Here is a 24,229-nt window from a genome sequence, read left to right as displayed (position 1 = left end):
TTTCTTGGATGGCACAGTGCGCTGAAATCACTGATTGTCAGATGTAATATGGAACACCAAATGCTTCGAGGCTAGGAGTGTTCTGTCACTGTCATGCTGTGGATAATTTATGCCAATATTCTTCTGATGCATCAGAGCAGCAGGATGTACTGGATATCGTTCTGTTGCCTCAGTACTTCAAGGTAACTCAGCGGTAGTGCAGTGATGGAATCCCAGGTATTAAACCCCCAGGGGGTATCACAGAGCTCTGCTATTTCTCTGACCCCCCATCTAGTGCTACCTCTTGCCTGTCCTTCCAGTGCAAAGATGCATCATAAAATTAGGTGCTGATTTGGAGAGTAAGAAAACAGGTGAAAATACACAGCTAAGAAGACTCAAGAATGGAGAACCAAATCAACTCTGTTTCACACAATGATCTCCTCTGCTGCTATCTCAGGCAAAGCTTCATTAGCTGCTAGCCCTGTATTCATGCCAGCAAGTACATATTTTCATTAGTAAGTGAGTGGAGTTGACTTCTGAGATCCCTCACATGCTCACATCCTTCACCTGTAGCTTTCACTTTGCTGGTTGTCTGAAGGAGCTGTCTGCATGGAATAAAGCAAGGGAGGACTAGCTCCATCCAAGTCTGACACAAAGTCTGATATACCAGATACGGGCAAGGGAGTGTAAACAGAAAAAAATAATTTCTATGAGATCATGTGATTTGTGCTTTATTCCAGTGTATATGAAGTCCAACTTTTTGACTTAAACACCTGGTCCAAAGCCCATTGAGTCCAGGAATACACTCTGGGCCTCAATGCATTTTAATAACTGGAGATTTCATTTTAAATATTAACAGCATGTCTCTAAATAAAATGAATTTTATTATCTTTGTTCACAGACTGATGAATGATAAAAATGATATAAAATTCAGCCTGAGCAAATATGCAAGTCTATTTACAGATCTGCAGAGGAAACCTTGCACAGCACCTGCCCACACATAATTCTGGCTCCTGGCACTACTTTAAGGAGGACTGAATTCCTTCCCACCCACACGTCTTTACATAAGTAAAAGCTTAAACATCAATTCAGACTAAACATTTTTCAATGCACTCCCCTGAGTACCATAAAAAGGAACAGTGATGTAAATGAAACTTTAATTTCCAACGTGTTCAGTAACCGTTGTGCTAAAAACTTAGATTTTAAAACAGTACTAGTTTATTTAAACTTAGTAATTCCCACTTCCAGTAAATTCCTGTGTTCCAGCAGCACACTGTGTTTCTACTGGAGACTCAGAGACCACCACTACATATTATTCAGCAAATGGAAAAGTTGTGGTGAATGTGCTGAATGGCTGATTAAACAAAGTGCCATACAATATGATTTTCAACTTGTAACGTGAAGAGGGGCATCTTGGTGCCGGATTTCCTATCCTCTGGTGGGCCAATGAATTTCTTTCTCTGGAATGCAAAAGTCTGGTCTATAAAAAGTTGCTATGAATGGCAGCACATCACTATCAGAAATCACTATCACTGAACCATGTAATTATGTACAGTTTCTATAGAGACTGGCAAGACACACATTTTTAGGAGCCCAGTGATTAAGGGTGGATTGAAAATCACCATGCAAGACTATTAATGAAAGGAAAAATCAGATGTCGGCCACTATCACTGATGACAAGTCTAGTGTTAGAAGAAAGATGATGCAAAAGTATCTGGTCATATCTAATAAGTGTCTAAGAAAGAAGCATCTAGCAGGGAAAGGTTTCCAAGAAACAGCTAACGATCAGCTTCATTAGCTCAACATGACTTCAGGACAAATTTTTGAACACTCAGATTGGGGTCTGAGCTTGTAACATTGTTCAAAAGTCAAAAAACTAGAAGGTTTGGCCCTCTGCTCTGGCTCCACCTGGTCTTTTGTGGGACAACAGTAGTCTGTCATCTTTTTCACAAATTACGTGTTAAGTGTCTTAAAATAAAGTTGCTCATAACCTGTATTTGGATAAGGAAAGACAGTGAGAAGCCTGGAACATTTTCCTGCTGATTTCAAAGTGGCACTAACAACTGAGGTAGAGGCATGAACCACGGCAGCCTGACAGCAACACTGGAATTGCAGGAATAAAAATCAGCTTCCACTACTACGGAAAAAACGGCTCAGCTTTGTGACTTCATTGAGATGAAAGTGCCTGCCTTATTACTGGCTGGTCAAGGAGGAGGGTCATGTCTAAACACCATGTTGCCAGACTCAAAAGAATAAGAACATGCTCCAGAGCAGGCAGTTTTAACTGTGCCAGCTTTCACATTAATTCCACCGTATACCAGAATACTATTTCTGTTTCTCTGAAACCTAAACTGAATATAACTCCTGCAAAAAACTGCTGATCTACTGGACCTAAGTCATGCTTCACAGCATTTCACCCAGTGCAGCTGTACTAACTTTAAGGGAATTTACCCATTAACATGAGAAAGGAGAAGTAGGTTTATTGTCTTTAAAAAAACAACTTGAATCCTCAGAACCAATTTATTAAACTGAACCTATTTAAATACAAAAGAACAAGGAAGTGAATTGGCTCGAGCTTATGAAGTCTATATATCAAAGTTGTGTGCATTTTGCATAATTTTTCTCCATCTCATCAACCATTTCCCTTGTGATTTATGCTAAATGCATCCAGAATTAAAGAAAAAAAATAATCATTTTCAGGCACTGTTAGCCATGAAATGGATTCCCTAGGTTTCACTGCATATTAATAAGATCGCTTTTGCATCCACTCAACTTCATGCATAATTATTTTTAGCATCCACTTTAAGTGACTCTTGCTACTCTATGTATATCAGCTCTCAATTCAGATATTTCTAGCATAAATATTCCCTTTCTATAGTATTTCCTTTTACTGGGTAGAATTTAAAAAAAAAAAAAAAAATTTGTTCCTGGTCACAAACCAACCGCTGACAGCACATAGGGAGACACTATGATAAAGGCATTTTACATAAAACCTTTGTTTTTAATGTGTTCTGTAGTATGAAAGTGTGTAGCATTACTCGCTATCGAAAAGATTATTAAGAAGACCTGACCAAGAGTTTGATCTGATAAGCCAGTTCTTATGTTCATAAGATGCTATTGGATTGTAAACTAGGTAAGCTTCTATTGGGCAGAGATGTAATAACAGAATTCTAGTTTTGGTGGGTTTTGCCCACACCATTCACTTCACATTAGTGAATGAAGGTCTTCATAGCAGAGCCTTCGATTATCCTTACCAGTGCACAATATTTTCCACAAATTTTTTTCCCACAAAAAAGATAGATAATTTATCAATGTTAGGGCTAAGACTACATTCCCCTTTCAATAGGATAGACCATTATCTGCATATGCCTCTCTAAAAAAGGTTGCGAATGTTTCTTCAAATCTACTCTAAAGTAGCAATTGAGCATTCACAGAGGAGAATGAAAACTTGTTGATAGTTTATTTCTTTACAAGACAGCTGCTCCCAACTGCAGGAACTGAATCTGCAGACAGCATCTTTGCTATAAACATCACCAAGAACTTACACTGCTACTTATTCTGCCAGGAATTTCCTGCCCGAAGACTGAGCACAGAAAGGCACTAAGAATTCTATGAAAAAAATAAAGCATTCTTCCTGTACTTTAACACTTCACACTTTAATTTTTCAAGAACCAGGAGGGAATCTTCTCGTAAGACTCACTACAGGGAAAGCAGATTCTTAAATCCTACAAAACTGGCTGTGACCCATGGGCCACATCAAGATCTCCGCAAGACTGGGTGACTTCTAAAGTTAAGATGAAGTTGCTCAGGCTTGTGCCACTCTAATCTTGAAAATGGAAAAGACTGGGATTCCACATTTAATTCGCCCCAAGGGAGGTTTTTTGTCTTCTCTTCTGCAAGTTGAACACAATTCTCTTAACCAGATCGGTACTGTGAGGAATAACCATATCCCTGGACCTGCAGGTTCCTTCCCCTTGTAACCATTTCTGCTAGCGCTTATCACAAAAACATTCTCTCATATACATATTGATATACCTCAATTAACACTCACCAGCCACTGCTGAGGTATTTCTGGCAGAGGCATTTGAGGAGGTGCTGGCAGGCTGTTGGCAACTTCTGGTTTCTGCACATGTTCTTTTATTTCAAAACCTGCAGAAGAGAAACACATATCGCTTAACACTTTGGTGGATGCAAACGGGACATTTTTCTGTATGTAGATCATCATACACTGAAATCTGGCTTGCAGTCCTTCTCACAACCTGCCTCCCAACCCTGGTTACTAAGGAAAAACTTGAAGAATGCTGGGAATTCAGGAATTTAATCAAGCACAGCAAACACATACTTACTGTATATGATAATGACATATATGATATTTGGATCAACAAATACCAGACAGAGAAAAAATGTACTGGAAATCATGCTGAACTGCCTACCCATCTGGAACTGAAAAATCTAAAATTCAAACATTGTCAGGCATGTATCACAGATAAAACCAGTGATATGAGGAAGATACTACGCTTAGCACTCTGAAGAGTCTCAGCAGCATCATATAGCAGATAAAATAGTCTATTTCCTCCCTCGGGAAAACCACTAGTTCTGCTGTTACTGGCACAATAATTTAAATTCCATTCAGATTCACTTCACAGGAACATGGCATTGTTTATTTTTCTGAATATCAAGGGGAGGGTGAATCTCAATGCTTTGGCAAAAAAAATCAGCCAACAGGACATACCTTCCTTACTCCTAGACTGAATTAAGTTCATAGTGTTTAGGTAAGTTTATACAATGTATATTTACATAGTCAAATGGATGTCTTTTGGTCAAGATCATGTAATTCTCAAAAATGCAATTAATGATTAAATGTTTCTTGTCACAGTAACCCAGACCCACTGGCTCTGAAGTCATAGATTGAAAAATAACACTGATAAAATAAACCGTCTCTAAGGGTCACAGATTCTTCTTTCTTCCTACAAATCAAGATGCAGATTAGTCTTGGGAAACATTCAATTTTTTTTTGTTTTCACTTGTTTTGGTTTTTTTTTTGTTTTTTTTTCTTTTCCAATTTTACTTGTTCCTCCTTATGTAGGATGAATTCATGTTCCCATGCTTTCCGTAACAACCAAAACTCAAATATGAAGGACGTTTTACTGAAGGAAAAAATATATATTCCAAGTGGATTTTACTCACTCTGTAAAGCTAGTTTTCACCCCAAACTATGAGTGCTTTAGCAAGAACCTGCTATAATATTTTCATCCTTTTAACAAGTTGCATCAAAGTCAGTATTATAAATTTCTGACATAAGTCCCTTTAAGGGAAACCAGCAACAATGATGGTCATATTAAATGACTGAATCCATAATATCTCTTACTCCAAAATCAACTGTTTGTGCCTTTGTTTTTCAGAAGGAAGTCTGAGTTTCACAAGGAAATGCCAAGTGTTTTGTTCAGACCTACAGTACTTTGGGCATGCCAAGATTCAGAAGAAAAACAAAGTTTATAGTTTTGCCGGCTCCTGAAGGTGACCACTGGTTTGGACATGCAGAAGGTGGAGGCCTGGCAGCCACAATGTGAAGAGTACATCTGACTGGTTCAGCTCCCTGATGGGTATTAAGTGAAGGGAGTGGTGTGCATTTAGGAGATGTAAGAACACAATGTGAAAGATTTCTGAAGATTTTTCCAGCTTACTGAAACGAAAGCGACAATTTAAAGTGTTTTACTGAAACATAACCATTATAATTTCCACACCTTTATGAAGAAAAGTGTAATTGTTGACTTCCAGATGTTAGAAAGAATCCATTCAGTTCCCAGCTGCACTGACCCTTCATTACCATTCCCTGTTGTTCTTAAATGGCTTACTTCAGCAATTGAAATACACAGTTGGATTCACACAGTTGATTTTTTCAAATGCCTATAACGAGCCTGAACTCTGCACCGACCTCGGGCTGTGAAACCGTGCCAGCGATCCGCGAGCTCTCATGGAGCTGTGTGGGTGGAGTAAAGCAACGTTTTGAAAAACAGACTCGGAATGACAACTCAGCTTAGTTACAGACTTCTGTGGGCTTAAGAGTCTTTCATTGCTTTTAATTTTAATGAAGAGACGAATAGTTTCAAAGGGATGGGAGTACTGAATGTTACAGCTGATAAAAAAAGCAGCAGGGTCATCTCTGTCCATCTGCATGACTCCTTCTACTGCCTCACAGCCAATTTGAGCCAGCACAAGATGGCTCTCAAGGAGGCAGCTCACTCCTTTCCTGCCTGAATCCTGTCCTGCACCAGCCTCTCCTCTGTGCTGGCATAGGCATGTGTGTGGCCTCAGGTTGAACCAGAGCTGGTCAGGAACAAACCAGTAAAAAAAGCAAACAATGCCTGTGCTAGCAGAAAGGAAGCAGCAACACACGATGAGCAAGAACGAGTAGCCTGGGGAGACTAACAGGATGCTTTTTTTAGAGGCTGTGCTGCCTTACACTCTATTTAAACTACAAATCCTTAAACTGGAGTTTATAGACATATGAAGTATAATCCTATGACTTCTTGCTTAACTGAGCTATAGGACTTCCTCTAATTAATTCTTGCTTGAACTACAGCATACCTTTTAGCAAAATATTACATCTTGAAAAAATGCCAGCAACAGCATGCAGACCTTACTAAGTTCTCCCATTAATTCATATCTTCAGTGCTCAAAAAATGTGCTTTATTTCCACTTTGAAACAAACATCCAGCTACTGCACACTGCTTTTTTTGTTGTGTCTAAGAGCTCATTCTCAGTCACCTCTTTTCTACATCAAGATTAATTACGATTCATCATTTAGGATAATTTGAAGGCATATTTCTGGATCCTTTAATCACTTTATGTCCTTCCTGTGAAATGCCTAAACTTTATTTCTTTGAATGCAATTGCTAGAAGTGGGTATAATGTTCCACTAACAAGTGCACTGAACCAAACCCCACCACTAAATATATAGCTCTTGTATGGATCTTGTTAATGGATGAATCCTGTAGTAGGATGTAACAGATCTTGTTACAGATCCTGAAATAGGCTCTAAACCCTAAGAGGTAGGTGCTGAAAGGTAAAAAGCTATGACCCTTGAGTATTTTTATCCTCTCCCACATCTGTAATCTTAAATTAAATGTGCCTGGTAAGGCATATTTTTCTGATGAAAAAATCCATACAATTTTATTGAAAAAGTCAAGTATTTTAAGTAAATTGTGTTGAAAATATTAAAAGATAAACTGTCAAGTCAGCATTGTTGATTGGACTCCCATGAAACATGACAAACTGCAAGTTCTTACCTGCAGCCGTTTGTTTTGGGGACTGCAGGGTATTTTGATCAGCCTATGGAGCATGAAGCTCCCTTGCACACCATCTGATCCTGATGCCTGCTTCTTTCACTCATCAGTAAAGTAAAAGCAATGATAGGTCTTTAAGAATGTCAAAACTGAAAGAAGGACAATCACCATTTCACAGCTGATCTCCTTGGACATGAATCCTGCAGCAAATTCAATTTTTCTACTGAAGAGGATAAGACTACATCAAACACCAAAATGTATTTTTTAGCACTGGAGAAGAAACAGGAGAAATGCAGCTGCTCACATGGCATTTTTTCTCAAAACACTCAATCATTTTTCAAAAGCCTGAATGTTGGGTGTTTACAAGTGACAAAATTGCTGTCAGTTGTTGGAGAGACAGAAGTCGTGTAGCCCTGCTGCCTCTTTGTACAGAAGGGTGCTGTAAGGACATATAAAAGTAATATTAGGAAAGACGGTGAGGAGCATTTTTTGTAAAAGCCCCACGGAAAGGTTGATTTATGCAGTCAACCCATAATCTTGATGGAGACCAAAGTAATTGTGCAATCAAAATGGTTTTAGATAGCATGAGAAAGGGAAGGTGAATACTAATTTACCTGCAACGTGCAAACCAAACACGTTGCCAGACATTTCCTATCCCTTGCTTGGTATTCCTGTGCCAGTCATGCACCAGAATACACAGCAAAATCAAGCCTTGGCTTGATTTAGGTCTCACAAAGAGATGTAGCACATCATGCAAGACTTTTATAACACAGTGTATCAAAATGGATGGATAGAATTTTTGCCTCAAATACAATGAAGTAACCACTATACCAACAAGGGTGAAAGCACTCTATCTAGCATGGTTTTGTGGTTGGATTCACTCATATGCAATCAAGTTACTTCCAGTATAGCTTTTGCTACATTTTACTGTTGACTGAGGAGAAAAGCATTCAGGAAAGCTGCATTTTGGCTTTACCCTGCCTTTCTGTCTTTCTTCAATTTAGAGCTTGTCTTCAGCCTTTAAAGCTATTTCACTGAACTGAGACTTATTCTGTGCGCTCTGCAAGCGAGAAAACACACCCCTGACACTGACCTTTAGATGACTGTATCCTCAGGAGAATGTTAGTTATTACTGCCTTCTTCTCTCTGACAGTGGAAGTCAGATATTCATGGTCCAGAAGTTCAAGAAACAGTCGCAGCTCCACTATTAACTCTTCCATGGCTGAAAGAGAACAAGAAAATTACTTTTTCTAAAATGTCCCATTAGAAAAAAAACACAGAGTTAATACTTATTTTTTATATTCTATTATTTTTAGCAGTTCTTAAAAACGTACAGTCTTCCCTGCTGGCAACAGACTGAGCACTATTGGCACATGTAGTAGTTACCTCAAAATAGATGTAGAAAAGACACAGTTCTTCCACATAGCACATCATCAAGACAGCCCTAGACAACAACACAGGAGTGGCATCCATCTGTTCTTCAAGCACTGTCACTCTGATTCCTCTCCTTTAAAAAGCAATTTCTAACTCCACAACAAAATTACAGCTTGATAAAACTTCCAGACAAATTCATATTCTCCAAAATCTTTAGGGAAAACTACTATCTGCACCATATTTATTCTATTTGCAGTGGAAAATAAAAGCTTTTTTTTGCATTTGTTATACTCTAATCATATGATTGCTATTCAGCAGATTTATGAGAAGTCTACGCTTCTGCGTTTCAATACACTCATAACTGAGAGTCTCTTGTCCCTTCACTTAAGTGGATTGTCTACGTTTAGTTATGGGTTTGTCTTGGATGGAATAGCTCACATTTCCCTACTTTTTCTGTCTGATGGCATTATCCTCATTGAAAGACAAGGGGAAATATTAATTTCATTTCAGGGCCACATCTAGGATTAATCTTAGTTGTTGCCCCATTCTAAAGTGCCTCTACTTCAGTTTTTCTCTACTTACACATGTTTTATGGTATTTTCAACATCTAACCAGGTGACTGCTAGTAAGTCTCTTCAGACTTCTAAAAAAAGCCCACTATTTGCTGTTTATTCTCTTTCCTACTCTCTTCCCTACTCTTAAAACCTTCTCCTATATGGTTGTTTACCCAAGCAAACCTGGAACTTGTTTCTTCCACTTGTGACGCACAACTGGATGCTTAAACTATGTTTGGTCCAGTTGCATTTGTTTCACCTGATGCTTAAAAATGGGATTGTGCAAGGAAGTCTGAAGGTGTCAGCTACACTTCTGTGAGGGGCTGCTGCCCCTTCTTGTCATCCTACCAATGCAGACGGCACTTTTTATTTGTAGATGGCTATACCTGCAAATATGCTCAGGCCAGGCTGGCAAAACCAACACACTCATAGCAAACACCGTAAGATACAGCAATACTAAGACATGATAGTATTTTAACAAACAACCACAAAAAAAAAAATCAATCACAAGAAGTCCACTTCAGCATATCATTTCTGAAAGACACCATCAATTTGCACATACATATCCATCCTGCACAAGTTTTCTCTTCACAAATATGTTCTGCTTAACTAAGCACTATCACTGCAACCATATAAACAAACAGTAAATGTTTTCATGAAGTATTTTTCTCCAAGATTTTTACAAAGCCTCTCTCATCTCTTTCTCATTGTATACCAAAAGAGAGGATCCAAAATGACAATAAGCATGCCTACATCACTTGAGAACATAGCACATGATACAGTGGCTACAGGTCTTTTTTTTTACCACCATATTTGCAGCTGGCTAGGAATCCGCCTGAAACCCAAAAGTTCTTCAGGACAACTGTATTACTTCCAGTTGTTCACATTACAGAAGAACATACAGGCTTCTGAAGCAAAAAGAAGGAGATTCAGATGATTTAAAGAGACTATTTAAGTCAGATCAGATTTGCAGAGCAATAAGAGATCACAAGATTTGAGGAAAATAAAGAAAATGAACCTACAACTCAAAAAAAAAAAAAAAGAAACAAACAAAAAATCAGCTGTGTTGTGCATTGAATTTTATATTTTAGAAATAAGATGTGTATTCCATTATTAGGTTACAACTACACAAACATTTCAGTTACAATGTTCTTTTAAGTCTGCTTTGATTATAAGGTTTACTAATATTATTCTTATGAGCATTATTTTCAATTATCATGGAATATACCAATATTTACTTATTTATGATATTACATGCATTTCAAGAGCAATACCACAGAAATTAGATACTCAATATGAAATCTACCCAGAACACAGTACTAAAAATGTACATTTTTTGCCTAGTTTTACAGCCACATCAACTACTGTCAATACATACCAGCATATATGCACTTAGAAAGGCATCAAGCACTGAAAATAAGGGACTGTCAATTCCATTTATTATTTCAACATTTATTTGAACTGGCATGTTTTCTAGATTTTTTAAGACAAGAGACTGTAAATAAGCTGAATGGGATGTCTCCCTTCTCCTCTGCCCCAGTGAATATAATGTACAAGAGTAATCCCATTTCTCTAGCTAGAACACTGGCTTCTTGAAAGGAAGAAAGAACACAAGGAGTGGAATTAAAACCATTGTACAGTATTTCTAACTTTCTTCAGTTATTAAAAATGATAAGATCCTTGTGCACTGGAGCTTATTACATAATATAAACAGATGGCAAAATGAGAAATAAAGACAGACCAAGATGGAGTTATGAGGCAAAGACACAAGGAAGCAACAGAAGAGGAAATAGGAAACTGCCACTGAAGAGACAACTGGGAGATGGCATTGGCCCATGTTTCTCCGGAAGCCTCGGTTGTTTATGAGGGCAGACAGTGATAGGACAAAGGAGGAATGGTTTTAAACTGAGACAAGGGAGGTTTAGGTTAGATATTAAGAGGAAGCTTTTCACACAGAGAGTGGTGACATACTGGAACAGGTTGCCCAAGGAAGTTGTGGATGCCTGTGGATGCCCCATCCCCGGAGGCATTCAAGGCCAGGCTGGATGTGGCTCTGGGCAGCCTGATCTGGTTTTTGGCGACCCTGCACATAGCAGGGGAGTTGAAACTAGATGATCTTTGAGGTCCTTTTCAATCTACGCCATTCTATGATTCTATGATGATTACGTGAACATGAGGCCCTCTCCTTCACATCCACTTTCTCTTCCTCCATGCCTTTAGAAGACATCTGCATTACACACTGGTGACCACAGATCACTGACCTATCATGACCAAGCTAAGCATTATAACTGAACTCAGCAGCAGTTAACAGCATCACAAACATCAAAGCATTAAGGAAGGAAGTTTTGAATTTCACTTTCTGTATATGCAGTGACATCAAACATCCATAAAGAAAAAGAGGAAATGTTGGTTCCCATCTAGTAAGAAACACTTTTTCTACGTATTTTTAAAATGCACTTTAATTTATAATGGTTTTGCTGCTTAAGCAGAGAACAGAAATACTACCATGAATTGAATTTAGTCCATACATAATAAGGAACTGCAAGCACTTTTTTTTTGAGATAGCAACAAAAGTATTTGTATGTACTTGGGAAAAAAAAACGTTTGCCTGTTTTCAATCCTTGGCTTGTTTTCTGGATTAAAGAATCTTCTTTTTCCTAGAAATGTAGTGATGTGCTCACAGAAAGTAATGGAATTAAATAATAGAAAATCCACATAATGCATATTTTCAGTAAGCAATCATTACTTCTGAAATGGAGACTACAAATGAGAGGGTGATGCAAGTCCCAAAGACAAACATATGCCTCTAGTGAGAGATTACCCTTGGAAATCTGACATCACCACAAAATAAGAATAATAATCAGAAGGATCTCAAAAAGGGGCAAAATTCCTTGACAGTTCTGGCTGAATTCTCCTTGCCAAAGGAATTACTTCTAAGTGGCAGGTGGTGAAAGGCAGGGTGGAGCCCAGAGATGGTAATCACAACAGTAAGCAGATTTTAGCTTGACTGAGGAGCAAAATCACGTTCATCATATTAAAAGATGAGGAGTTCATTCTATGCTCAATAGTAATCATAAACCCCCAAAGTGCCGCTACAATTAACATGTTCAAATAAAGAACAATGATACATCCTGAAGCGTTGCCAGGTCTGGATCTCAAGAGTTTTTAACTTTTTTTCAAATGACAGCGCATAAGCTATACAAGCAAGCCAGCAAAATAATACACCAAGGTAAAAATAATCAGAGAGAGGCAACTGCATCACACTGCAGTTTTTGTTCCAAACCAAAACGAAAACCAACTGGAATAAGATAACATAATGATGCAATTATTTCAAGTCTCCATTTATGGGCACTAGTCTATAACCATTTTTTAAAGAATAGACTTTTTTTACTCAAACTGATTAAAACACTGTTAGGAATAGTGCTATCTCATACACATGCTTCCTAGGTTTCTCAAACCAGACTAAAAGTCAAGGATGAGTTCTTAAAAAGAATGTTCAGGTTGTTTTTTGAAAACTGCATCAATATCCTATTCACCAATAAATGTTGGAAAATCTACTGACATTGTTTGCTTTCTTTTCTTCATTAGATGACATTAGAATTCCCTTGGTCTACAGAGATTTCTTCATGCTTTTGGATCCACTTTTCTAAATATTATGAAGAATGCAGGTGGGTAATATTATAGAAAAATATATTTTCACTTATGAAGCACTGTCTAGAGTCTTGCATATATTCTCCTCATGGTTTCACTCTTTTTTATGAGAAGAAAGAGGTGTTACTGTTCTGGGTTTCATAACATTGTAATATGGATCACTAGATAAATACCAGAATATGTACAAGAAATGAATGTTAAATGAAATCAAAAGAAGTAATGTTTCTTTGAAAAACAGGTACTCATTATTCATTCTTAATTGCATGATGGGAGCAGCCACAGGCCCCACAGAACCCTCTACTGTATCTACTTACTGTAAGAGAAAATGAACTTCTGGGGCATGAGACACACATCATTTAAAAAATATACCGTTTGACATCTTCATTTGTGACCTGGATGATGGGATGGACTTGCATCATCATCAAGGTCATAGACAACTGCAGACCTGTGTAATATATGATAAACTACAGGGTAGGGCTGTCATTGAAACTGACTTCAGCAGCCTGGAAAAAAAAATGCTAGAAAACACTTGTAATTGAGCAATGGGATAGAACCAGCCCAAGCAACAGTTTGGGATGGCAGCCACCTGGCTGAAAAGCAGCTTTTAGAGATGCCCCTGTGGCTTCTGGTAGACAAGTAAAGCACTAGTCAGTGGTTTGCCAATGAAGCCAAGGGCCACATGCTGGGCTGTGTTAGCAAGAATAAAGCCAGCAGATGGAGAGGAGTAATCCTTCCCCTTTAAGCAACACTGGTGAGACCACATATGGATGAGTGTGCCCACTTCTGGCCCCGCTGGTACAAAAGAGTCATTGATAAAGCTTAGTGAGGATTACTGAGGTGGCTGGGAGGCAAAGCCTATGACAGATGAAGAATTGACTGAATTCCTGGTAATGAACAAAGTCACAGAGACTACATGATTATATTACATTAGCCCATGACCACATCCAAGTCTGGATAGGATATAAAATGTGTATTAATCCCTGAGGCTTGTTATATCCTTACCATAAGACAATGCTTCCTGTAAAGGAAAGGATAATTACAGACAGATATCAGATAAACCATTTGTAGATAATTAATACAGCACTTGTGAAAAGGGAAATCTGGTTTCTTATATTCTATATTCACTGTAAAATCCGAGATGTTAGGAAAGAAAGATTTAGGGGATCCAACTTCTTTGCTTCACTATCAAAGAGAGAAAGCAAACAGATACCACTGGGACGGTCCTAAACCATTGGACAAACAACACTATAGTGCCTGGTTTGCCTGGAGATAAGTTCCTTTTGCTACTGAAGGCATCCTTTCATCGCATCTCAGCCCTCAATTCCTGCTCCTCACAGTTGGCTTCTTTGTTAAAAACCAATTCTTTCTGAAAAGGAATCTCTGTGAGACAGAAATGGGGGGAGGAAGTGTGAGAAGACAAGACTTTTCACTAGGACAGTTTCTCCTGGTTGCAGAATCCCTTTTTTGCTGCTCTCTGGTAGTGTATGAGGTGTGATGTGTTCTGTTAAGTGCTCTAAAACCCTCCTCGGTAAAGCAGAGATCATCATTTTGGCAGTGGATGGCACAAGAAGGAAGAAAAGGCAAAAGGGCATGGAAAAAGGTGAATGCTACATAGCAGATGAAGCCCTACAGATAAAGAATAAGCAAGAAGCAAGCAAAACAAACACAAGGATCGTCATTGGGGAATTTTAACAAACAAACAAACAAAAATTATATTTGAGCCTCTCCAAAAACTCATACAGTGATCTTTTGTTTAAACTGGAGCTTTCCAGACTGTCACTCTTATTCCAGGCAGCTTGGGGCAAGAGATGCAACTCACAGCCACTACAAACTCCTCCTGTCTCATGCATATTTATGATCAACCTCAATGAGTGTCAAGGGATCATTTCAGCCACAACCCACACGTATTCCTTCCTTTCTTTCTTCTGCTTCAGTTTCCAAAGAATTGGCTTTTACAAAACCATCTTTCCAAAAAAGCTATCAGAGCTCCGTATGCTGCTCTTGCAGTACTTGGATGATAAAACAAGAGGTGGGAAAGCATTAAGGAATGTTTGGACAAGAAACAAGTTGCCAAAAATCCTACTTAAACAGCTAGAGTCATGCAACGAGTGACAGCAATGCAGGAGTATAATCCATTAGCTGAGGCAGATGGATAAAGAGTTTATTTTTTTAAAGTTCAGACCAGTGTTTAAGCACTGCCACAGATTTCGGAGAGGAATGCCTGCTTCTAAGCCAGTTCACAGACTCACAAGAAAATAAAAGAATTCAGTATTACAGACATTTACTTAAGTATTAATTATCCACATCGAATTCAAAGTATGTTAGGCCCAAAAAGAAAATGCTGACAATTAGCTACAGAAACTTACAGCAGACTTTAACAAGTTGCTTTCTCTAAAGGTATATTTTGCACACAAGGTTCCTTTTGTTCTCAAAACAAATTTTGTAAAGCAAAAGAGCATGGATTTTACTCCTCCTGCATGCTCAGCAGCCCAGGTAAGGGTCTCACCCTCCTGTGTCAGTGCTCATGGAGAGCATTCGATTTTAGTTTCCTTTTCAGATCCTCATTCCCATTCAGACCTTGATGAGGGAAGAAAACTGAGATTTTTTTTTCCATTTAATCATCTGCAAATGTATCAGGCAATATCATCTCACCAGCACAAGGAATTCCAGGTCTTGCTTGCTGGCTCCTGCATTAGTTCAACTACTTCATCACTCCAAACCACAAGAGATAAGCAACCACGACAGTTAAGACTTCAGCTGTGCACAGATCTGTCTGTAGGTTAGAATTTCTTCCACAGTTATGGATATCAAATCTGGATTCTGCTGGATTGCATATCCAGCAGAAATGTGAGACAGTAAATTAATGAAGTTCATGGAATAAAGAAAAAGAAGAAAATAATAACAAAGAAATACAAAAATGGCAATGGCAGGTTGCAACTGCACAGTTGCATTTGTTGTATCCTTTATTCATCAATACAATTATTGAAATACACATCAAATATCAAACCAAAAATTTGTTTGAAAAGTCAATGATTACGTCACCCATACCTGCTGTACAATGCAGGAGTAGATAGCAGTCCATAAATCTGCTCCTAGAGGCTGCCGGTTTGCAGCTAACTCAAAGCCAGAAATGAGATAATACTGTATTTTATAAGAACAGATCCAGAAATCCCCACTTTTGTATGTGGGTAAGATAAAAAAAACAAATACATCCTTTACTCTGACAGAGAATGGAATTGTGCGAGCTCAGATAACACTTCATGTGGGAAACCCGCCACGCTTCACCAGTGCCATAAGAAAATTCTGTCTCCTTCACTTCTGAATCTTATTCTTATTTTAGATAATTTCATTACATGAGAGATAGATTGCTGTCAACAGAAAAAATATATGTATTAGAGCTTGAGGTAGCTTTGAAATTTAAGACTCAAAGATGAAGAATCATGGAAAAAAAAAGAAATCTTCATTAAAAAAATAATAATAATAACATAGAAATGGGTAGAAGATTGCTGGGTACTGCAGGTTTCCTAAGTCAATGTGTTACACTGAGATGAAAGCATTTGCATACAGAATGAGAAGTCAATTAAATGATGGGAAAAAGCACAAGTGAAAAGCTGGTATTCCAAAAATCTGTACATCTTTTCTATTTCTAGTTTTCTCACTCCTCCCAACCTCCAAGTTCAAGCTCAAGCCAAGCTTATCCAACCAGAGCTGAATTATTTCTCTCAGTTCCTTCACTCACTGCATGCCATACTTCATGCCCAGCGAGACCAGTCCAGCATTCCCTACTGTGCTGCCCAATTGTGCTGGCTGCCACAGTGAGTACTGGGAGCCTGGATTTGGTTTGGGTGTGTTGGGTTTGAGCAGAGACTGTGCTCCAAATGAGCAGATAAGCAGATCTGCAAATAAAGGCAGGTAACTTTAGCAAGTACATGTAAAAACAAACAAATAAACCTATGAGAATGTAGTTCCAAGAATCTAAATTATGATACACTTCATTAGAGAGAAGAAAATTAGAAGTCAGAAAAGTGCATTTTTAAATAATGACTAAAAAAGAGGTTCTGAAGAACGCCCCTGTGACAAGCTGCTTCAATAAGTAACAGAAATTTTGCCATTTGACCTAAGGATTGTGCTAGAATTTGAAATGCTATTTTATCACAAACACATACAGCCAGCTTTGAAAATGTAAAGGAACACTTTCTCTATTAAATAGTCTAAGACAATGCCTGAAGGTGATTATGATAGTTTTAAAGAAAAGCAGCTGTATGCATGCAAGGTTCACTTCCTAGACAAAAACTGACAAACCTTGACAAACAATATTATTGTGACATGCCTGAATGCCTGAGACATGCTCAAGTGCCTGAGGCACTTGAGAGCATGCTGCATGGAAAGGATCACAAATGCACTGAAATAATTTTTATGAATGGATTTAGAGCCTACAGCTCTGACATGAGCACTACGGTGCCACAAGGAACCACAGGAAAGAAATTAACTGTAAAGTCATATACTTTCAATAATCTGAATACTGATATATGGTGTATTTTGTCTGTAGCACTGATCAGGCAAAGCAAAAAACAAAGTTTCAGACCATAAGATTTCAAAGGACTTTTGCAAGGTCATGACATAGGATTAAAGCCACAAACGCCTTTAAAAATCCCAGAGTGGTATTTTGTTTTAATTGCTGACTGCACAGCACGGATCTCTGTAAGATGGCACAGATGACTGAAATTAGTGAAGTTATTTTTTCACGGAAGATTTTAATACCCACAATCAGATCCCTGGAACATTAAACCTTGAATACCGCACAAACCTATAAAGAGAACTCCATCTTTCCCACACTCGCATCAGTTATTCTGAAAACTTGTGATGAGCTGTGTGAGCAGATGGATGAGGTGCTAGGTCAGACACTGAAGTGGTCTACAGCACTCTTAGTTCTGTTGGTTGGGATGTTTCTCATAGTACAACAGTCTAGGAGGAATCTTTGTCTGAAAAAAAATGTAGATTCTTACAAATTTGTTTAGGTTCTCTTGGTTTCATATTGATTTATCTGTATACAAAACTTGGACTTAAAACTGAACTTCACTCACCAAACTGAACAAACATTAATCAATATTCATAAAATTTACATCCTATGTTTGCCAAATTGAAATCACTAAGTGAGCTAATTCCCTTTACAAATTAAGGAGAAAAAAAAAAGAAAAAAAAGAAGAATACTTGATTGAAAACTTTGGATCCTTATGTGGTGTGGTTCTCTTGGTTTCAGTGATGCTCAACTGATTCACTGCAATTGCAAACATCTAATACTTGTGTGTTCTGGAGATCTCATTTTAATTACAGATGTGCTTTGAATTTATCGTGAAAACAGTGAATGTATGTTCAACAGACATTACACAATCACTGCCAGTACCTTTTCTCAGGCTGCTCTTGGCACACCTCCTGGAGAGGTGTGATCACACTCCCCATGCTCCTTGTCCCCTTTATGATATCGGTTTTGGTAGACGAACTTACATATAGGTCTTAGGCAAAATTTACCTCTGTGGTTTTCCCTCCCCTTGGTTGCTTTCTGCTCCTTATCCATTTCTTCTGCATCTGGTTATGTTGCCCCATATGTCTGGATCAGCTTAGCTTTCCTTCTCCCTGCCAAGCAGCCTCCTCGCTCCCATGAAATCCCTCTTTCTTTCAGCAGTACCCTGCAACAATAATCCTCACATTCTCCCTCGCCGAGTGGTTGGGCCATGTCTCGTCACGCATCTGGTTTCTTTATCTACCTTTAGGCCAGTCCTTGCACACTCTTTCCCATGGTAAAAAAAAAAAAAAAAAAAAAAAAAAAAAAAAAAAAAAGAAAAAAAAGTCCCTATTCTTCTGACTGGTTCCCACTAACTTCAATAACAGGATGAGTGCAGAGAAGAAAATCTGTGTTTTAGTTATTAACAGCTGAAAAGCAGTCATTTCACTTCTGTGCAACAGAAGCTAAGTATGCAAACAGTTGGATGCGTTCACCTTGCCAAAAGCAGCAGGATGTAGGAATAAGTGCATAGGAATAGGTCCATGGTGATGCACAGCTCCAGCCCAGCCGCTGTGTACATGCCACGCACAGCTGGCCCCTTCCAGCATAGAGGGGACATCAGAAAACGGATTATTCTTCTGGGGAAAAAGGCACTGCAAAGCTCTAAGGGTGTTTGTCCAAAATGCTAGCATCACCAGAGGCAAAACAGAGCTAATGAAGCCAAGGCAAGACCAGGACAAAATATCATCCTAGGACAACTGCAACTCATATGTCAGCTCATCACTGGGCACATTTTTTAAAGTTAAAGGGACAATCTGCCATTTGTAAATTGGCTTGCCAGAGAACCAAGCAACACCAGCTGGTCACTATTACAGCACCTAAAAACTTCATATTTAGCCACAAGAGAGAAAAAAAACGCTCTTTATACATATTCTTCAGCATATTTTTCTCATGACTGTCTTCTTCTGCTATCAGATGAGTTGATGGAAACCAAGCAGATAAAAAATGGTCATTGAACTCAGAGCAAATTCCTCTATTCAAATAATGCAGCTACTTCTGGCGAGACTTCATCAGCATCACTCAGGCAGGGGATACACATTTTGCGGGCAAGAAGCTCACGTCTCCACTTCTCAATGCACTTCTGTCACAGCTGAGGGTACATCCTGACCAATGTGGGCTTCATCAAGAGCTGGGTGAGCCATCTAACTCTTGCCATGTATTCCTGGCTGTGCTCCAGAACAGCTCATTTACCAATATTTATGAAGGTACTTCCCTGTTCTTTCTGTATTTATAAGTAACAAAGAAGACGCACTGCCAAATATCCTCCCACTGAGATCTCAAAGGCAAAAACCATCACTCTCCCCCAAGAAAAAAAAAACAACAAAAAAACAGCGAGGATTTCAGTTTATAGCAAGTTTGCATATTTTCAGTTTTATGTGCATTGTTTTTCCCAAACATAAAACCTAACTATGAAACCAAAGAGTGCTGCATCTGTTGGATCAGTGCTATCAAAAATGTGCTGATGCTATCTAGAAGTTCTCTCATTGCATCAGAGCACAAGCAGCACGCGTCGCACCGGCCAATGGGCTGGGCAAGGAGCAGCTGGTGCAGCCGAGGCAGTGATCAAACGGCATCAGCCACCTCCATGATGCAAAGGTAAAAAAAAAAAAAGCCACTGATGGCCAACATTTGAATGCTTCCCTCATCTCGCCATCTGCTTCTGCTGCTGCTCACTTGAAAATTAATACAGCTGAGGCTTGAATCAGGAGCTAATGCTGCATCTGTCTTCCTTAGCACTACAGATAATTATTAGCTTATGTATACAGCTCTTTTTGCAACTCAAATCAGGAGACAATGGCATATAATTTGAAGGGTTCCTTCTTTCACAGAGACCAAAATGCTTCATCTGTATCCAGGCACACACTCTAAACAAACTGGACTGGATCTTCTGCCTCATATCCTTTGCTCCCTTTTTCCCTCTTCTTCCCCTACGTACACTGATCAGAGTTAAACAGTAAACAAATAAAATGCAAGTTTCTTTGAAATGCAGAAAGGTCCTTCACAAGCAAACATGGAAAACTCGGGGATGGTCTTGCTCTTGCAAATAACACCTCCCAGCCTGATTTCTAAATGCTATTTACCAGTCTTAGACAGGGAGGAAACAACTGAAATTGCATTTTATAATCTTGTTCTTTTATTCCTAGTAGTTTCCTATTTGCTTCTGATTTGCACTTCACGGAAGAAAAGGGAACATGTAAGAATTTAGTATATATTGTCATAAAAATCCTGGAGCTTAGCACACTCATACAAATCCCAGTTCTGCAGCCTTTAATCTGAAGAAAGTCTCAGAGATGTATTCCATAAATGTAAATTACAACATCCTGGTTTACTGAAGAAATAATTTCAGAAGCTTCAGGAGAAAAACTCAGAAATCTGTTACCTTCTTCCCCACGTAAGAAACATTAGAAACTGCTTGTAGAAACACTAGCAAAATAAGTATTTTTAAAGCCTCTTGTTAAAATGTTTTTGCATGTACAGTATGTACTTGTCATTCACAGCCTCTTCTTATGACTTAGAAATTGTATACAATAAGAAATAAAGCAGTCAAATCCACTTCCTTGGTTACTAGTGGAACTTCAGAAATGTAAATCTAAGCAAAATGACACCTCCTCCTGTTTGAAGTAGTTTGAAGATGTAGCAAAGGTTATTCTAAAAAGAAAATTGACAATCATTTTTTTCATTAGATAAACTTTGAGCAACACAGTTATAATAAATAAGATAAACTCAACATAGGATAAGCTAAACTCAACAAAATGGTAAGAAACAATGAACTGATCCATTGTGTCCTAGCTCCTTCCACTTCTGTTTCTCTATTTGCTGAAGGACATGACATGCATACACATTAGCAGCAGAATAATGAAAGATGTAGAATAATGAAAGATGATCTCCATCACTCCCCTGACAGGGCAACAACAGCAGGCAACAGGCAACAGGCAGAGAAGGCCAGTGTAAAACGGATGCTATTTAAATAATTTTGGAACTCATGAGAATGGCAGATAGGTGCTTCAAAAAGGCCAGGTTGTCCTACAGTAAGACAAGAAATAGAGAGAGGGATCATCCAGCACACCTTAATGGTATTTCTTCAAGAAAAACATTTCCTTCAAAAAAAGATTTATCTCAGCATTATGGTTTGCTTATAGGAAAGATGCAAATATGTATATGTGGTAGGTCTTCTACACTGTCTTATACACTGATTTAATCTCTTTTCTCATTATTAGGCCATTTTTTCCCTCTCCACACCTTCCCACAGTTTTTCTCAAAATACACACAAAGACAAAATTAGCTTCTGCTTTCAGTCCAGATGGCAAAATGATGAAAGCTGACTGACAGCCAAATCAAGAAACAAATCAGCATAGACTCTAAAAAAAGCCTTCGAATTTTTTCAAGTGAGAGAAGGAGGAGAAACACTTATCGCACAATGTTTTGAAAGTACTTGATGCTTTCAAGGTAGACAGACCCACTGAGTACCGTGTTTCTCTAGCACCCATTTGGGATGCAGAGCAGCAGTCTCTGGCTTATAGCTGGGACATGAGGCAACAGCACTTATGGACTACATCTACTAGTGCTCTGTGGAACAACATGTGGCTGCAGTCACAAATTCAGGAGTGTGTCCAGAGAAGGCCATGAAGATGATCAGAGGCCTGGAACACCTCTTGAGGGAGGCTTGCTGAGTCTCTGGAGAAGGTAACGCTCTGGGGAGATGTCACTCAGTCTTCCAGTACTTAAAAAGGAGCTTATAAGCAGGAGAGAAAACAACTTCATAGCCTGAAGTTAAAGCCTGTTAGTGATAGGACAAGGGGGAATGACTTTAAACTAGAAGAGGGGAGATTTAGAGTAGATGTTAGAGAGGAATTCTTCATTATGAGGGTGGTGGGGCACTGGCACAGGTTGCCCAGAGAAGCTGTGGATGCCCCATCCCTGGAGCCATTCAAGGCCAGGTTGGATGGGGCAGCCCTGGGCAGTACGTTGCAATCCTGCCTAGAGCAGGGAGGCTGAAATATAAGGTTCTTGCTAACCCAAGCCATTCTTTGATTCTATATCAGGCAACAGTGGAGAATCTGTGTTTGAAAGAATCAGGTGGTCATTTTTCAGCGTAACATTTCACAGACATGAACAAGACACACAACACAGCTGGTGCCCCATTTGCAGTGCATGAAGGGGCATTCTGTGCACATCCTAAAGCAGAGGCAGCTGACATTCCCTCTAGGGAGTACCAGCAACGGAAGGGGAAAACAGAATGTTCTGCAGCTCTCCAAATCAACAAACTCAGTGATAACATCATTTCTGTGCTATGGCATCCTATTAGCCTTACCAAATGTATCCACGTAGAGTGTGTAATATTGGTTGGTCAAATAAAAATTTAAGAACCAGAGTTTATCTAACTGTTCCCATTAAAGGCAAAGTTCTCTCAGCACTGATGGTTGCTGAAATAATCTCCAACCATTAGCACATCCACAAATTCAAATCACACTGTGGCCCTCTCACATAATCTGACTAACTTTATCAATTTTTAACGTTGGCTAATTTTGTCTCTCTGGCTTTTGTAACTGAAATGTGGTTCTAAGTCATGCTATCAGGATGCAATGGGAAGACCTTAAGGATTTTCTTAAAAAGTGATACATTTTCACTATATAAAAACACAACAACAAAAAATAATACATACATTACATAATAAATATTAGATATTTGTACTAGAAAAATAGATAAAAATACTTCCTAGTATGCTATTAATACTTATGGTCCTTAATGACCTCCTTGGCAGATTCCCTATAATGTCACAGAATCACAGAATCACAGAATCACCCGGTTTGGAAGGGACCTCAAGGATCATGTAGTTCCAACCCCCCTGCCCAGCAGGGCCACCAAACGTACACATTCAGATAATAATGTCCCCTTAGGCTGCAGCCCTGTGGGTCAGGGCAGGCCTAGCCTGCAGGACCTGCCTCTGTGCACACTGCAGCATGGCTCACCCAGATGTGCAGCCACTAATAAATAACAGTAATGACGATGCTGATGGCAGAACCATGTAAGCATTCACAATTTTCTCGTTTCCAGCCTCTCCCCGCTCTCCAACGCCAAACCGCCTCACAGCACTGGCAAGAAGTCAGATGCTGACAGGCGTCTTGGCAGCACACAGCCCCCAGGCTCCTCACTGGATTAGGCTGACATGGAGCAGGAGGCTGCCGTGCCGCTGCCAGGCAGGAGGAGCGGGCTCAGAGTGATGCTCTGTTTCCTGATACTGCGCTGACTGCACGAAGCCCAGCCTGGGACAACCATCACAGCCCCCAGAACTACGTACTTGGCTTGCACTATCCTGCAGACAAATTGCTCACCTACATCCAGAGTAGTGAGGAAGTGGATAGGATTTCAAGCCAAGCCAGTCATCATTTGCAGCGTGGATTAATTAAAACTACTTAGATTTCACTTTTTACCCTCCCATGCTGAGAAAAAAATAAATGTTTCAGAATAAAAATGATCAGCCACGCCAGTACACTTCCCTACCACTGCACATGCCAGCATGCTGTCTGATCACATGTGGCTACACATAGTTCTCTCACAAATGATGGTACTTAAATTATTTCACAGGTTACAGTGAAGCTGTGTCCCACTGCAATTGGTTCAGCCTACAGGTCTGAAACCTTGAAGACCTTATTGTTCTGTACAACAACTTGAAAGGTGATTGTGGTGAGGTCGAGGTTGGCATATTTTCCCAGGTAATAGGACAAGACATGACGGCCTCAAGTTGTGTCAGGGAAGGTACAGGTTGGATATTAGGAAAAATTTCTTCTCACGAAGAGGGGCGACTGGAACACTCACAGGCT

The 24,229-nt window shown here is 39.2% G+C and overlaps 1 protein-coding gene across 5 annotated transcripts in view; it reads right to left on the bottom strand.

Moving 5' to 3' along the window:
* AFAP1 (actin filament associated protein 1) overlaps nt 1-24,229 on the bottom strand; it is a 106,262-nt gene that overhangs the window by 51,315 nt on the left and 30,718 nt on the right. For all 5 annotated transcript variants that reach the window (XM_052682729.1, XM_052682731.1, XM_052682730.1 and 2 more), the window contains exons 2-3: nt 8,359-8,487; nt 4,031-4,128 (exon numbers count right to left, since the gene is read on the bottom strand). In XM_052682729.1, coding sequence (XP_052538689.1) covers nt 4,031-4,128; nt 8,359-8,485 — 225 coding nt within the window. In that variant the 5' untranslated portion in view covers nt 8,486-8,487. The remainder of the gene's footprint in view (nt 1-4,030; nt 4,129-8,358; nt 8,488-24,229) is intronic.

This window comes from Tympanuchus pallidicinctus, unplaced genomic scaffold (assembly GCF_026119805.1).
Source record: "Tympanuchus pallidicinctus isolate F22 unplaced genomic scaffold, pur_lepc_1.0 scaffold2, whole genome shotgun sequence".
In the NCBI taxonomy this organism is placed as follows: domain Eukaryota; kingdom Metazoa; phylum Chordata; class Aves; order Galliformes; family Phasianidae; genus Tympanuchus; species Tympanuchus pallidicinctus.
Note: the sequence above shows the minus strand (reverse complement) of the source record. Positions and strands in the feature narration are given on the sequence as shown.